This window comes from Gallus gallus, chromosome 3, assembly GCF_016699485.2.
Source record: "Gallus gallus isolate bGalGal1 chromosome 3, bGalGal1.mat.broiler.GRCg7b, whole genome shotgun sequence".
NCBI classification, from domain to species: Eukaryota; Metazoa; Chordata; class Aves; order Galliformes; family Phasianidae; genus Gallus; species Gallus gallus.
In genome coordinates, this window is record NC_052534.1 from 91,149,962 (window position 1) to 91,164,382 (window position 14,421).

General features: G+C 44.7%; 2 protein-coding genes across 8 annotated transcripts in view; one reads left to right on the plus strand and one right to left on the minus strand.

Annotated features, from left to right (window-relative positions):
* The window catches only part of DLGAP2 (DLG associated protein 2), a 456,527-nt gene extending 448,041 nt beyond the window's left edge, over window positions 1-8,486 (minus strand). For both annotated transcript variants that reach the window (XM_025149071.3, XM_025149074.3), the window contains exon 1: window positions 8,341-8,486. In XM_025149071.3, the coding sequence (XP_025004839.3) occupies window positions 8,341-8,358 (18 nt within the window). In that variant the 5' untranslated portion in view covers window positions 8,359-8,486. The remainder of the gene's footprint in view (window positions 1-8,340) is intronic.
* Window positions 8,487-8,633: 147 nt separating this feature from the next.
* The window catches only part of ERICH1 (glutamate rich 1), a 94,025-nt gene continuing 88,237 nt past the window's right edge, over window positions 8,634-14,421 (plus strand). For all 6 annotated transcript variants that reach the window (XR_005858087.2, XR_005858089.2, XR_005858088.2 and 3 more), the window contains exon 1: window positions 8,634-8,721. Coding sequence is in view for 3 of the 6 variants with exons in the window: in XM_040697187.2 (XP_040553121.1) it covers window positions 8,700-8,721 (22 nt within the window). In the remaining 3 variants the exon portion in view is untranslated. The remainder of the gene's footprint in view (window positions 8,722-14,421) is intronic.

Below are 14,421 nucleotides of genomic sequence, written 5' to 3' on the forward strand. Positions count from 1 at the left end.
GAGGGGAAAGCTGGAGAAGACATTTTTATGTTTTGCATTAAAAAGGGAAGGGAAGGGAAGGGAAGACTAATGATCACATTGATGTCTTTCAGAAGAGAATTCACATGGGAACAGCCTGGCTGCCAAGAATACTTTGTTCCTCATGCTCCAAAATCAGAAACACTGGAAAATTTTGTTCCACTGGTCAGGAGAAACGCAGTTTGCATGATAAGTCATGATAAAGATGGGTAAGATATTTCTCCAGGACAACTTGGGCCACCTTCGTGACAGATGTTGAAAAAGACAGGCAAATTTTATTCAACATCATGTGAAATTATGCAACTAAAATTAAGAGTGGTATAATATATTCTTTACCAGATTACTTCCTGGGTTGTTTTCTTTTTGTTTTTTAAACCAATTACTCTATTTTACGGGTCATGTTTTCCATGAAAAAAAGTAGAAAAAGCACCAGCTACGCTGCAATCGGCTCAGCTCCTTCTACGTCAAGATGTATTATATGATGCTGATGAAGGTTTCTATAACCTCTGCAGCTTTACCATGTACAACATGACAATATTTAAGTCTTTCATGGCGCAGTTTGTGAAAAGTGGATGGTAGCTCAAAAAACAGAGGTGTTATGCAGCTCCCTTCTTCCCCTATTCTTAGCCCACTACATTTACCAAGAAAAAAAAAAAACAACCAAGATAATCTTCCTCTGTACTGCTCTACGAGGGTCACTTTGCTAGTTTTCCTGTTACACTCTGACACTTCCATCTACATTCTTGACCATATCTCCTTTTCTTCTGGTTGTAATCCATATCACAGCGTTTCCCTAAGCCCTTCCATGACACCTTCCCTTTTGGCTATCTTACCAACATTAATCTGGCTTGCTCTAACATCTGACCTTTACAGCTGATATATTGCAATACTGAGAAGTGCAGGAAAGCACAAATGTTACCATGATATGCTCTGCTTATAGCACTGATCTTACAAGCAGTTAAGTAAATTTTTATCCTTCATTTTGACACTATAACCGGAATATAAATCTTCACACATTCTTCTGGTTCCTGGGCATCACATTGAGTGTGCTATGTTTCAGTGTCCATGTATGAGCTGGGAAGTAACAGATGGAAATTTGTCAGAACATCTTAAATGAAATTCTATCAAACCAGGAAGTATAGTACCAAGTAGCTATGCATGTGTGCGTGTGTGGTTTATTTTAATAACAGAATGTAACTTAAATAAATTAATAAACACACACGGTTCCGTTAAAAGAAGGCATTTGTCATCTAAGAAGAAAAAAGAAATCAAATGTTTTACATGACTCAGGTATGCAACTAAACAGGCATTTATCTACAAGTAGAGGCTATGGAAGCTCCCAAAAAAGACCACAGTCTGAATGTGATACGTTTATACGGGGGGAAACTTTTCTATTTCACTGATCAAAGCAGCACTCTGCAGTCTGGCACACACTGCAGCTCTCAGCTTTATATTTTTCCCTTTCTGCATCGTTTTTAGGACAGCAATTCACAACAACTTCAGAAAGTAGAAAGAAATAGAAATTCATTGAGAACTGATGGAAGACCTGACACCAGTTAGCAAAGAAAGTGCATGTCACAATTTATACATGACAAGAAGTATCTGAGAGTGAATTCCACCCTGAAAGGATCTGCCTGCTCTAAATCACAAGCACATTTCAAGTTAGCAATATTAATATATCAGATGAGACATTTACTAAGGAATTTGCAATCTCCCAAAGCACCATAAAATGAAAATGCTATTTGGAAATGCAATAGTTAAGAAATAGAGAAGAATGAAATGAATGTCAAAAAGAAAACTCAAAACCAAGTCATATCAAATAGCATTAACTGCTCTATAAATGACCTCAAGAATGAGCACACATCACTGCAGAGGACCTTTTGCTGGTGGACATAAGAATATTTCTACTGATTTATGTAACCTCTAACAATTTATTTTAGATGTAGAAAAATATTTTTTAGGCAGGAAAAAGAGAAAAACTTTGGGAAGCATCCAAAATCGCTGCAGAACTTCTTAATTTGAATAAGAAATGTAACAGACCTTCAAACTATTGAACTATTAACTGTTTAGATCTATGATAGTGCTGTAGTCATCCATTTCATTAGTAATAAAAGGTCAGCGTCCGTGCCTTTGAATTCTTAAAGCAACATATAACTTCCTAAATCTTCTTGCAGTTGACATCTTGAAGTGTAGATGGTTCACGTTTTCCTAAGAAAGTCGTTGTTATATAAGGTTACATTACCAAAAGGAGAAATGATGCTGAAAAATACTGTCAGTACAAGCTTTCTCTTTTGGAAGCATCGTATACATTAGGATTTTGGAGTAGTAAATTCTAAATTACCATTTAAGAAAACTGCTATCAAAGTACTCATAATTCACATTATTATAAAAGAGCAGGATATCATAACTAATGGCATCCCTCTTCAACTTTATCAAAACAGCTTATTTTGAAACAGCTCACGTTTTATGCCCACCTCCTGCATACTCAATGAGGACTGATGTGCATGAAGATGGGATATGCTACAGAGGGCAATGCATTTCAGGACTGACAGAAAAGTAATGGTGCATTTTCGGAGGCACTGCTGCATTATCTGCATATAATGTTCTAGCCTGCTCTCTGCAGATCCTTGTGATAAAACACTTCAATCCACAAATCGCCGTGTATCACAGTGGGATTTTAAAGCCGCATGCTATGAAGGAGCCATGCCTAGTCTGTGTGAAGCATTTTCACTTCCTGGCCAACTAAAACTAACAGGCAAAAAGCATCAGTCCCACTTACCTATCCGAAGAGAACAGTCAACTTAAGTTTCCATTATGGCACTGAGAAAGCATCAGATCAGTTGTTTTACAACAAGTCCCTTAATATCAGATTTTCCTCTTAAATTTGGCAATTATCTGTATTTGAAAACTAGTTTTGAATATTTAAGGTATGAATACAGATGGCCTTAGCTATTTCTAGGTGACATATTTTGTCAACAGACTCTTAAAAGTGCAAGATCGAAATCTTACCCATTAACAGGAGCACTCAGCACACTTACATATTAAAAATGCCCCAACTTCCAGCAAAACGCTGTGGCAAAGATAACCCTGAAACAGCCACAAAACCAGGCCAATGCTGGATAATAAAGCCACAAGTCACCATCAAAGCACAGAGAAAGGCTATTTCACGTCCCACAGCAAGACAAAGCTGGGGACATCAGAGAGGCTGAATTTGGTATCAGAGGAAAAGTGAACCCGGGTCATCCTTGCCAACAGGAGCCTGAAGCCCTCCCAGCCAGAGGACATCCACACCTCTTCCATACGCAACGCCTTTGTGCCACGTGACACCTTCACACCCCAATTTCAGAAGATAAATAAGCATTCTTAAGTACACTTACTCATCTACATCATGCCACAGGAAGCCTGTTTGAAGGAATCCTGAAGAATTCAAACAGACGCGCAGACTTTTCAATAACCTCAGCTGTGCTTTTCCTTTTCCAGTGTAAAAAGAAAGGCGAAGCTTCTTCCTGCAGCTTCAACCAGACAGGATTTGAAAGGCTGCAAGCTCAAGGAAGGAAAATCAAAGGAAGAAAGGCAACCTACATCCTCCTTTCTTCTCATCAGGGAGGATGACTGCTACCATCACTGAAATTCAAGAATTTATTTGTTCATTTCGAGAGAAACGTGCAATGGTGCAGAGGACTCAAGGTGGGCCTTGGAGCTGGTTCTCTTTGGAGAGAATCTCACACTGAACAAATGAAGCCAAAGAGTCATCTTTATCTTACCTGGGCTCGATTTAGACAAATTTAATTGAGTAAGAGTGTTTATTCTCTGTAGCTTTATATTCCGATGTCTTATGAAGCCATAAATCGATAGGAATGTGAGTGTGAAAGATCCTCCGGGTCGTTTGTCCTTCCCCCTACTTTTATAGATTACTCTAGAAAAATAACATGAATAGTAATATCATGAGACTCCCTCCCTACTGTTTGCCATTCGGGAGGAAAAAAAAAGCTCAAAAATTACCTCCCACTTGTGGCTATTGAAGCCATTTGCTCTGTGTTATTTTTACGGGCTACATGTGAAACTAGAAGGAAGGTGTGAAAGCGGGGAAGTTCTTCCTACTCCTCGCTGCCAGCAAAACACCCAGCAGCACCGTAACGCACTCCTGTACCCCACAGCTGCATGAGCTCCCAAACTGGCAATGCAACAGTAAAATATTTGGGCAGTTTCCTTAAAGGCTACATTGACTCGCTGCACTGTTAATAAGGCTGCACATAGTCTCCATGGAAAGTCACTCTCCTGTCCAACTGCAAGACTACCAGAATTGCTGGAGACTTTACTGTTATTTTATTATACACCATTCTTATATTGTCATTAAGGCATTAAATTTTTTTACAGTGCAAGTCATGCTGTTGAGAAGTGAAGAATCAGGGAAAACTAATTCGGGTGACCTCCACTACAAAAAATAAGTCTCATAAGAAGTCAACATATTAAAAAACCCCATGAATGCTAAGGGCAATTAGATTCCAGGCAAGCTTAAACAATTACTTTGTATTCTCACCCACACCTTAGAGATTATTAAAAAACACAATGTTGCCTAAATTAAAAGATCAGAAGAAGGATAATTAGGAGGCAGCACAAAAAAAAATGTTTTGAGTTGCTGCTCTCAGTACTGACCCATTTCCTCTCCAGGGCAACGCAGCACGGTTATTCCCTCAGAAAGGCAGCTGGACCAGCCTCTCTGCCTCCAGGATGAACTGTGGATCACAGACACCTTCAGTGACAACCACACCGGTACCTGCTGTCCAATCCTAACTCTCTGCCCCTTCATCTTCCGCTTTCCTTTTCTATCTTAGTTTGTGATTTTATTATTAAGACTTAACCTTTGCATTTGCTAGAATAAAACTTGTCATTGCAAAACAGAGCTCGGTGGATCTGACGAACCTAGGATGCTTTTCTTTGGCAAAGCAAACTGAATTTTCAAGAGAACGTTCGAGATGGGGGATACAAGATTAAGAGCAGAGAAAGGACTCTGGGTGGAAAAGGAGCAGCTATGAAGGGCAGTGGGGAGGTAAAGACAGAAAGCTCTGCTGGGTACTACTCCTTGTACTATTTGGGCGTGATATTAAATCTGAGTCTCTAAGTTACTGATCTTGACTTCTTGGATTTATGTATGTCTTTGACTGTATTTTTGTCCTGTTCTATTACCATCAATTTGTCTACACGCAGCACTAAGAACATCTACTGAAGACAACAGGCACTTGTGATTAAAAAAAGCCCTCTTCTACATTATACCACATACATACTACCAAATACATGTGCTGTAAGGAAAGGAAACTTTTCAAGATGATAAGAACATATGATTATAAAACCGATAAATAAACAAATCTGAGGGCTAAGGGTCAATGCCATACTGGAAGCTACCTGTTCAGTTTTCCAAACTGGCAAGGACAGAGAAATACGGAAAGCATGCAAGGAAAATGTATGGCAGATAAATGCCCTTGCTTTGTGCGCAGAAGAAATCTAGATGATAAACAGGAAAGAATAAAGTGAGACCAAATACGTAGAAGCACTGACTGAGAAATCTGAGTGCAGCGATTCCCTTCCTCTCATCACAACCGAGCGTGCACCAAATGAATAAACTGCCACTTGACATTTCCTTTAAAAAAAAAAAGTAAAAAGGGAACAGTACTTACTTTACTCTAATGAATCATTTTGGCCTCTGCAGCAGAAAGTAGCTGTGATGAACTGTAATCTGTTTCGGGAAGTATAATTCTATAATGGAGATATATATGGGCTGAAATATGAGAAGTTGTAGTCTCAGGTCTACTTTAGAAGAGATTCTGAATCATTCCTGCCCACTTCTACTTATATTTGATCATAGCTGTTGACACACTCTTTCTGCCATGCATAGATACATTTCCCTACTAGGGGTAGGAAAGCCATATGGTTCGTGGATGACTATGAATTTTCATAAGGCAAACTAAACCACATTTAATTTCTTTCCCTAGTTATCCAAACAGAACTACCCATTTAGCAAACAGAATAGTTCAGCCTCAGGTGGGACATTCTGGCCCATACACCATATTTCTAAGAAGTGCGACTCTCTCTTCCATTCCATCATCACCGATGAGATAACACAAACTTTCAGCACTATTGGCCACCCCGTTTCCAGTGCCTGCTTAGATAAACTGGTTTGCTTGGTGGTAAGCTGGAGCAGCTAATAACAGTTGTCTTCTTCACACAGTAGAACTGGAACAGCTGTTTTTGTTTGACTGATACAGTTTGAAAGAGCCCCCTGATGGTGCACTTCAGAAAAAACAAGGCTTTATTTCAATGTTCTTTTTATTACCAAAACTACTCATAGGACTATCGTAGCCATGCAGGAAAATTGCTTTGACTGCATGTAATTGCAAACAGGGAGAAAAGTTCCTGCCTAATAGAGGCAGGTGTAAAATATTGCTTTACCACCTCAGTCAAAGCCCACAGAAACTATGCAACTATGCCAGTGGCTATTGCTATGTTCATAATTCAGCCAGACAAAGCTCCTAATCAGGCTGAAAGCAGTCATTAGATTGCCCAAGAATATTCCCTATCAGGACACCAGCCGTCAGAACAGGGCCATACCCTCGGCCAGGGACTGCACTCAGAGGGGATGGAAGCCTCCTGCTGCTCTCAGGCTCAGGTGTGACCGCCTGCCCCATTTAGGAATGGAGTGCTCCTTAAAGACAGCACACTTGTTCACTGATAACTTACTTTGTATATTTGAACTGACGAGAAATAATTATTAGCTGGCCACAACGGACTTCCACACGCATGCTTTTGGTCTTGACTTGGCAGCTTGTAACAGCCCAGCATAGCCCACAGCATCACTGCTGATACTGATGAGCCTTTCCCCCACACTGACGCAAACTCCCACTCCCGTTAAGCAATGGGGAACGCCGGCACCGCTGTGGGAGCCTTGGGCTCAACTGTGCAGCTGCATCTGTTGCACACACCGCATACATTCCCCCAGCACCTCTGCTGGGCGGGCTGCCTACTGAGGGCTCATCTGCAGCCCTCAGGGCTTCGCTCTCAGCATATCTTCAGTTTGTACCAGAGATATTTCAACGCTGCACAGCAACTTCCAATTCTGAAAAGTTCACAAAGAGCTATCTATGCCCAGCACTGCTTTCAGGGCATGTAGCTAAGTGTATAACCAGATATTAATACCATTAATAGCACTGAAATGAAAAGCTAAAAATAATCTATAACAGAACCAACGGATTCATTGGGCAGTCCCAGTTTTTACTTCATGTTTAACCGAACGGCAGCATAATAAGTGCATTATTTAACTTCAGAACGTTATGTTGGATCACACAGGGTCTGACTGCAGCACTTGGAATTAAATCTCCAACGCTTAATAACACTGTAATTCATAAAGCTATTGGACACGCTCGGAATTCACTTTAACCACATAGTGGACGTCTTGAAAAGACATGGAATGAGCTGGGGGGGGGGGGGGGGGGGGGGGGGGGGGGGGGGGGGGAGGGCACGACGGCAGCCTGTTAAATACAAATGCTAACACCTGGCCAGCCTCGTCAGAAAAGCTGCACGCCGTGATATTAAAGCTCGTAAAGCTGAAAGAAAACGCTTTGTGAGGTTCATTTAGAAACGGCTCTTGAAAAAAAAAGGGACCGCTGCAGAGCTGAAAGCACAGCGGTACAAAAGTTTCGCTCTTCCTCCTTTACCTATTCCTCCTGACGCGACGCGGAGACAGAACCGAAGCTGAGCGCAGGTGTAGAAGGCGGCACCCCGGCTCCGCTCGCCTTACAGAACGCCGCCGTCACCTGCTCGGCACGAGAGCCGCTTTTCCACAGCAGCCCCGCGCCAGCCGTTCCCTCCCGTGCCGTGCGGTGCCCGGAGCCGCAGCGCGCGGCGCTCACTCAGCTCCCAGCCGAGCGCACGGCGCGGCTCCGCCGCCCGCGACCGCGGCCGCCGCTGCCCACAGCTCTCGCCGCGCCGCGTACGCGGCCCAAACGGGGCACCTCGGGCTCGCTGCCGAGGACGCCGAGCCGCTGGAAGTTCGGCAAGTTGAGGCCGCAGCACTTCGATACCTCTGCCAGAAGTGGGGCACGGCCGCCCGAACCGGGCTGCGGGCGGGACGGAGCCCGCCGGTACCTCCCGACGGGTTGCGCGCTGCCCGCAGCCCCGTCCTGCCGACGGCTGCCGAGCGCCCGACCCCGCGCCCCCTTTCCCGCCCGACGCCCCCCGGCTCCGCACGCAGCGCCCGGTCCCCGCGGTGCCGTCGCCCCCTTCCCTCGGTCAGCGGCGCCCCGACGGCAGCCCCCGCCGCCCGCCTACCTTTCTCAGCGCTGACATTCTAGTGCATTATTCACCGGGCAGGTGCGGGCTGGGCGCGGCGGCGCCGCCGGCTCAGGGTCGGGCAGAGCGCGGCCGGCAGCGGCAGCAGCGCCCTACGCCCAGCATCCCGCCGCCGCGCGCGCCCCCGGCGGCTCTGCGCAGTCGCGCGCCCCCTACTGGAGCCGGCAGACAGCGCAGGGAGGGGGAGAGGGACGGGCCGCGCCCGGAGGGCACGCCCCCCGCCGCCGTGCCAGCCAATGGAGGGACTCCAAGCTCTTGACGGACAGGTCGGCGGGGAACAGGAAGGAGGACGGGCGCGGGCCGGCTGGCTGCGCGGGGAGGTCGGGCCGTGCTGGGCCATGGCGCTCAGCAGGGAGGAAGGTGAGGCTGCGGCCCTGCTGTCGCGCGGGAGGCGAGGGGAGCGTGCGGGGCGGTGTTCGCGGCCTCGGGCGCGATCACCCCCCACACACACGCTGAGCGGCGGTCTCTCGCCGCCGCCCTCCTCGCGGCGGGGCTCGGCCGTCCCTATGTCCTGACTCGTCCCGTCCAGGGGCGCCTGGGCTGAGCGGGCCGTGCGCGGGGTGAGGGCAGTGCCGGGGGAGGTCGCCGTCCGTGCTCGCCCCCGAGTCCCGCGCTGCGCTGGCTGAGCTGTGCGCGCCGCGGTTGCCCGTAGCGTCGGGCTGGCGGGGGAGCGACGGCGCTCCGTATCGAAGCGTAACTTCGTTCAGTTTGTTCGGCGTTTGAGTTGTGTGAGAGCCCACCTCGCGCGGGAAGAGCGAGGTTGTAACGGCGTCGGCGTGTGGTAAAGTGCTGTGTTGTCCTACGGAGGAGTTCGGTGCGGCTGAGCGCTGGGCCGTCTGAGTTCGTATCGCCTGCAGCGGCTGTGTGACCGAGTCGTTGGTTTTCACACAGTCGCGGACCTGAGTCTTAACTGATTGATAGAATGTGGGTGCCTGGACAGGGAGCTCGGTGTTGACGTGCTTGCTGGCTGAAGGCGGCCAGCGGCAGCTCTGAAGGAGGTATGGAAGCAGAGCAGAGCTGTCTGTCCGAGATACAGCTCCGTCCAATAGCCGATGGGGAAAGGCAGAAGTACAGATAGGCGTTTGGTGAGAGAAAGTTCGTGAGTGGAGAAAAGAGCGTTCGTTTGCTCATAAATAAACGTGGGACTCTGGGGCTGAGAGGAAGGAGAGCAGATTTTGTCCGGGGGGGGGGGGGGGGGGGGTGATGGATGCCCCATCCCTGCAGGCACCCTCAGTCAGGCTGGCCGGGGCTGTGAGCACCTGATATGGCTGTGGTGTCCCTGTTCAGCTCAGGGGGTTGGGCTGGATGGCCTATAAGGGTCCCTCCACCCGGCTGTGTGAAATTCCAAATGACTCCAACTCCTTTAAACCAGAGATCATATATAAGAACATTTGTTTCTGTGAGGTGGAAGAAAAAGCTACAGTGATCTTGCTTGAGTGATAGTTTATACCCTTTAACAATGGAAGCCACTCATGTTCCTCTCTGAGCAGTGGTGGTTTGACATCAGACAGCAAATCCAGCAAGGAATAGAAGGCTGAGAGCATGCAATGTGGGCACCTGGGTTGGAGGAGTCTGCAGCTTCATCCAAGCAGGCACTGCTGCTCATGACAATAGGTAGAAGATACTGAAGACTGTTGTTTGTTTTTGTCTGGATTAGAAATGATCGCTGGAGTTTTTAGTTTTGCTTTGAACTGGGCCATAAGATAGAATAAAAGGGGTGGTCAGCAGCTTGTTGGGATGAATTGTCACTGGAAAGGATCGAAGTAACTGAAAGGTAGTAAACCAGTACAGGTAAGGGAGATCTACTCGGGAATGGGTTGGGAAAGTACAGTTCTGAGTATTGCTGTGTTTCCATGTGTAGTTTTTCTTGTTTGCGGTGGCATATTTATCGATGATACATAGCAGAGCTAGATTGACCGAGCAGTTCTCATTCAATGCGTTATTGGCAGGATGATTATCCACAGTGGGTGATATATTTCATTGCTGTTAAATATTACTTGCTTCTTCAAAGCCATATCAATCATTCTTTAAAGCTGGTGTGGTTCCAGTATAAAGCTGCCATTCAGGCTGGCAGGGTGGTGGCCTGGCTGCTAAGGGGTAGCACTGAGGTGCTGGTATTGGTGCACATCACTGTCCTTCACTGCTAGTCAATGCTACCAAAGTTAGTATGCCACGTGAAGGATGACCAAGTGGTGCTACAGGCTTCCTGTCTGGGAGGTTATACTGGAAATGTGGTGACTGATAGTCAACACCTCCACTAACAAAAAAAATTTTGAACAGAGAATATTGCACTGCGGAGTGCTATTTCAGTGTTCTTGTGGTGAAACTTAGGTTTGAGGCAGGAAGAGCCTACTTGTATGCGGGTTGGAAGGAGACTGTAGTTCCTAAGTTGTTCTTTCTTTTGATTTTTAATGGCTCTATCACATATAAGTACAAGTACTTGATCCTTGCAGAAAAACACATCAGTTTTTTTCTATTTGCTAATTAAGAGCAACTCCCCTTCTTACAGATCTTAATGGGGTTATTTTTTCAACTCTATGTATTTTTTCTTGAAAACCCTGTGAGGATTTTTTTTAAACAAAATGGTTAAACCACTTTTCTTTAGGGTAAATGGCTTTTAATAGGTTCTTACAAATAAGGGACATGTGGTCTAGAAATGGAGTTTGATGTCTGGCACGGGCTGTTCGTGCTCTGTAGAAGGTATATTGACTGTGTGGTTTTGTGTTTTGGTACGTTTATGGAATTTGGTTTTTTGGGGTGTTTTGTTCATTTGTCGGTGGGCTCTTTTGTTGTTGTTTTCTGCTTTGGTGGTTTGTTGTTTTTCTTGTAGAGGTGGGAAAGGTGGTTTGTTTTTTTCCTTGGGCAGCTATTGACAATGCATCTTGCAGTCAGTGACCAAAGATTTATTGTGGGTGATGATGATCTGAACTTTATTTGAGAAAGTGGGGTTGTTTATTTGGGTTGCAGCTAAATAAATCAGTGATACCGATGTTTCTGTGATTAAACGTAGAAGTCGTACTAGCATAAGCACAGTTGAATCTGCCATTAGGACTTATTAGGGGATGGAGGAAATAAATTGGAGGCTGTTGTTGCTGAGTTCAGCTTTGAGCCTGAGTGAGTAATGTAGCCAGAGAGGGAGGCTGATATGGTAACGAGCAAACAAGCAGATGTGGTAGATCCACCAACTTTGTATTTAGGAAGTCTGTGAAGGTAACACATGTGCAGATAACTGAATATGCCGATTCTGGTGTAATGTGGCCTTCAGGGTTCTTGGGAGCGGAAGGGGTGTTGTTGGGTTTAGTGAGAAGAGGGTTGTTGGGGTTTTTTTGTGGAGCAATCCTTGAAGACCTACCAGGCTGTCATTTCCAGTAGGCAGTGTTTGGTTTCTTATAGAATCAAGGAATGGTTTGGGTTGGAAGGGACCATTGAGGTCATCTAGTTCCAACCCTCTGCTGCAGGGAGGGACACAACTCTCTAGGCCAGGTTGCTCACAGCCCCATCCAGCCCCATTATGCTTCTGGTTGTCTCTAGTTCAAAAGGTTTTAAAAGAAAACAGCAAACAGGTGTCTGGAAATTTGCGCTTCTAGGGCTTGCCTAATGATTTATATTCAAATACCCTTATAACTCTTTGAAAGAAAGGAAAATGCCTGTCATTGAAGCTTCCATGCTTCATAATGATGGGCTATTTGACATAATATTGATTTTGTTAGATACACGTGGGAACATCTGTAGCAATTGCTGGATATTATGTAGCAATCAAATACTCAAGTCGTGGCCAAGTGGGATGTATTTACTTCCCTGAGGAAGGCTAGATGGGCACGTTGCTTACATTTTGTATATTGTATATGCTCAGTGATACTACTTCTAGCAGTTTCAAGGTTTGATTTGTAAATACTGGTGTTTTGAACTTCACTTCAGTTTCTCTCAAGTGGAGAGAGCAAGTTCTTTTTAAAATTATCAAGTTGTTTTTCTTCAGTAACCTGAACTCTAAATTGCTTTCTTCACTCATTTAACTGTTCTTAGGGCAGTGCTTCGAGCAGCTGAGTTACAGTTTGTTTTCCATGTTACCCGCACCACATAGCAGAGGATTACCCAATACCAGCAGTGTTTCTAAGTTAGAATGGAAAAAGGCCCCGCAAGATGTAGTGAAAACCTTATGGTAGTAGTACAAAAGAAAAGGGCTACTACTTCAGCTTGCACATATATGCTTGAGTTTGCTCCCCTCAGGCCATGTGCTGTTTGCATTCCCTGAAACTGGAAGAAGTTTTTTGGTTAAAGTAAGGTTTAAACTTTCTGAAGTTCAGGCAGTTTACACACTGTGTTTGCAGGGTATGGTTTCCATGACCGGTGATGTTCAAGTGCACGGCTTGTGGAGCTTTGCTGAGGTTGGTTACTTTTTTTCCTCTCTTCAGCACCCCTTCAACTCTCAAGTCAACAAACAAATAATTACACTTGGACCAACTCAAAGTAGCAAGAACGATTAATTAATTTGAATTAGCAAACTTGTTCTCCTTTATTAAGGATAGGTGTGAGATCTTGAGATGTTTCGAGTGAGATCTGTTTGATCACGCAGTATGAGAAACGTGTCATGACACACCTTGAAACATGAATAGCGTGCACAGATTGATGCGATGGGGAAGATGCTTTATTTTCCCAGGGCAATAGTGAGAGTACACAGTTAACAAGGTTTTGCTGTCAGGCAGGCAGGGTTCTCATGAACAGCTGGAACAAAATCCTACTGTTCTCATTGTGTTGGCTGTGTAACTTCTTGTTTTCTGTGTCATGTCAAGTCAAGTTTATTAGATGTCTAAGAGCTTGCAGTCGCAATTAAAGTGGCCTACTGAGAGATCTCTAAAGCCTCTGTTGAGACAGGATGGCACGATCTATTAGTCAGATTCTTATTGAACTACACAGTCATGCAGAACTTGCTGACAGATGTAACACCAGTCGTACTGATTTGAAGCTGCAGGGTGACACAGAGATCATGCTTACTGAAGCTGAATCGGTTTCATCTTAGCTAAGAAGAGAAAACAAATGTCTGCTTTCTATCGTGCGTATCTTAGTTTTGTATCTGTGATTGCCATGAGTCATGTTGGCCTGGGGGCCCACAGGTCAGTCTGAGTGGTACAGCGATGCCTGTTGTGACTTACTACTTAATTTAGGTGAATGCACAGCTGTGGGTTATGCAGTCACTGTTTCTTTTCTCCTCTACTGATGTCTTAATCTGTATACTTACATAAGTTGCTCTCGTTCAAAAGATGCCTCAAAGAAGGGAGAATGATGTATTACTGAAGTTTCAGGTAACAAAGTGGTTTTCCTTATACTCTAAAACATAGTGCTTGGTGAAAAGATAAATGGAAATGCATTATTGTGGACTGTTATTACAGCACATAGCTGGAAGTTCTTTATTACAATTCAATAACTATGTTAAGAATAAGATGAGTAAAATCTAGGCAATTAGTATCCGATTTTAATGTCTAATGGGACATGGAATGCTAATATAAGTTTTGGAGAAAATGATGTATGAGGTCTTGACACAAACCTTAAGACAGTGAAGTTAGTGTTACACAGATTAAAAATGACAGCATCTCAGCTTCTTGTGCAGCTCCCCATGATGTAAAGGTTAACAGCTGTACTCACATGCAGGCAGCTCAAACACAGAATTCATGTGACCTTGGGTACAAGAACATCCTTCTGTTTGATTTGCAAACAGGATGTTTCTTCTGTTTCTGCCTAAATATGTGACGGTAACTTTATTAAGAGTAATGTTTTCTGTTGCATGGAATGCCTATGAAATAAACTGTAAAACTGGGAGAGGACTGTTCCTGTGCTTGGACATTCAGCTAGAAATGTGCTTTTTTTCCTTAAAGCTGTCATTCACATTTCATCAGAGTAGTAGAGTGTAAGAATTGTATAAGGGTATAAGGGAAGTTGATTAAACAATTAAAAAAAAACCCTAAAGTAAAGCATTTTTAGTGTTTCCACTTCTTGAAGGGCCTCCAGAGTCTCATGGAATATATTGTATGTATTCAGACACAGGTTGGTTTCAGCATGGTTAGG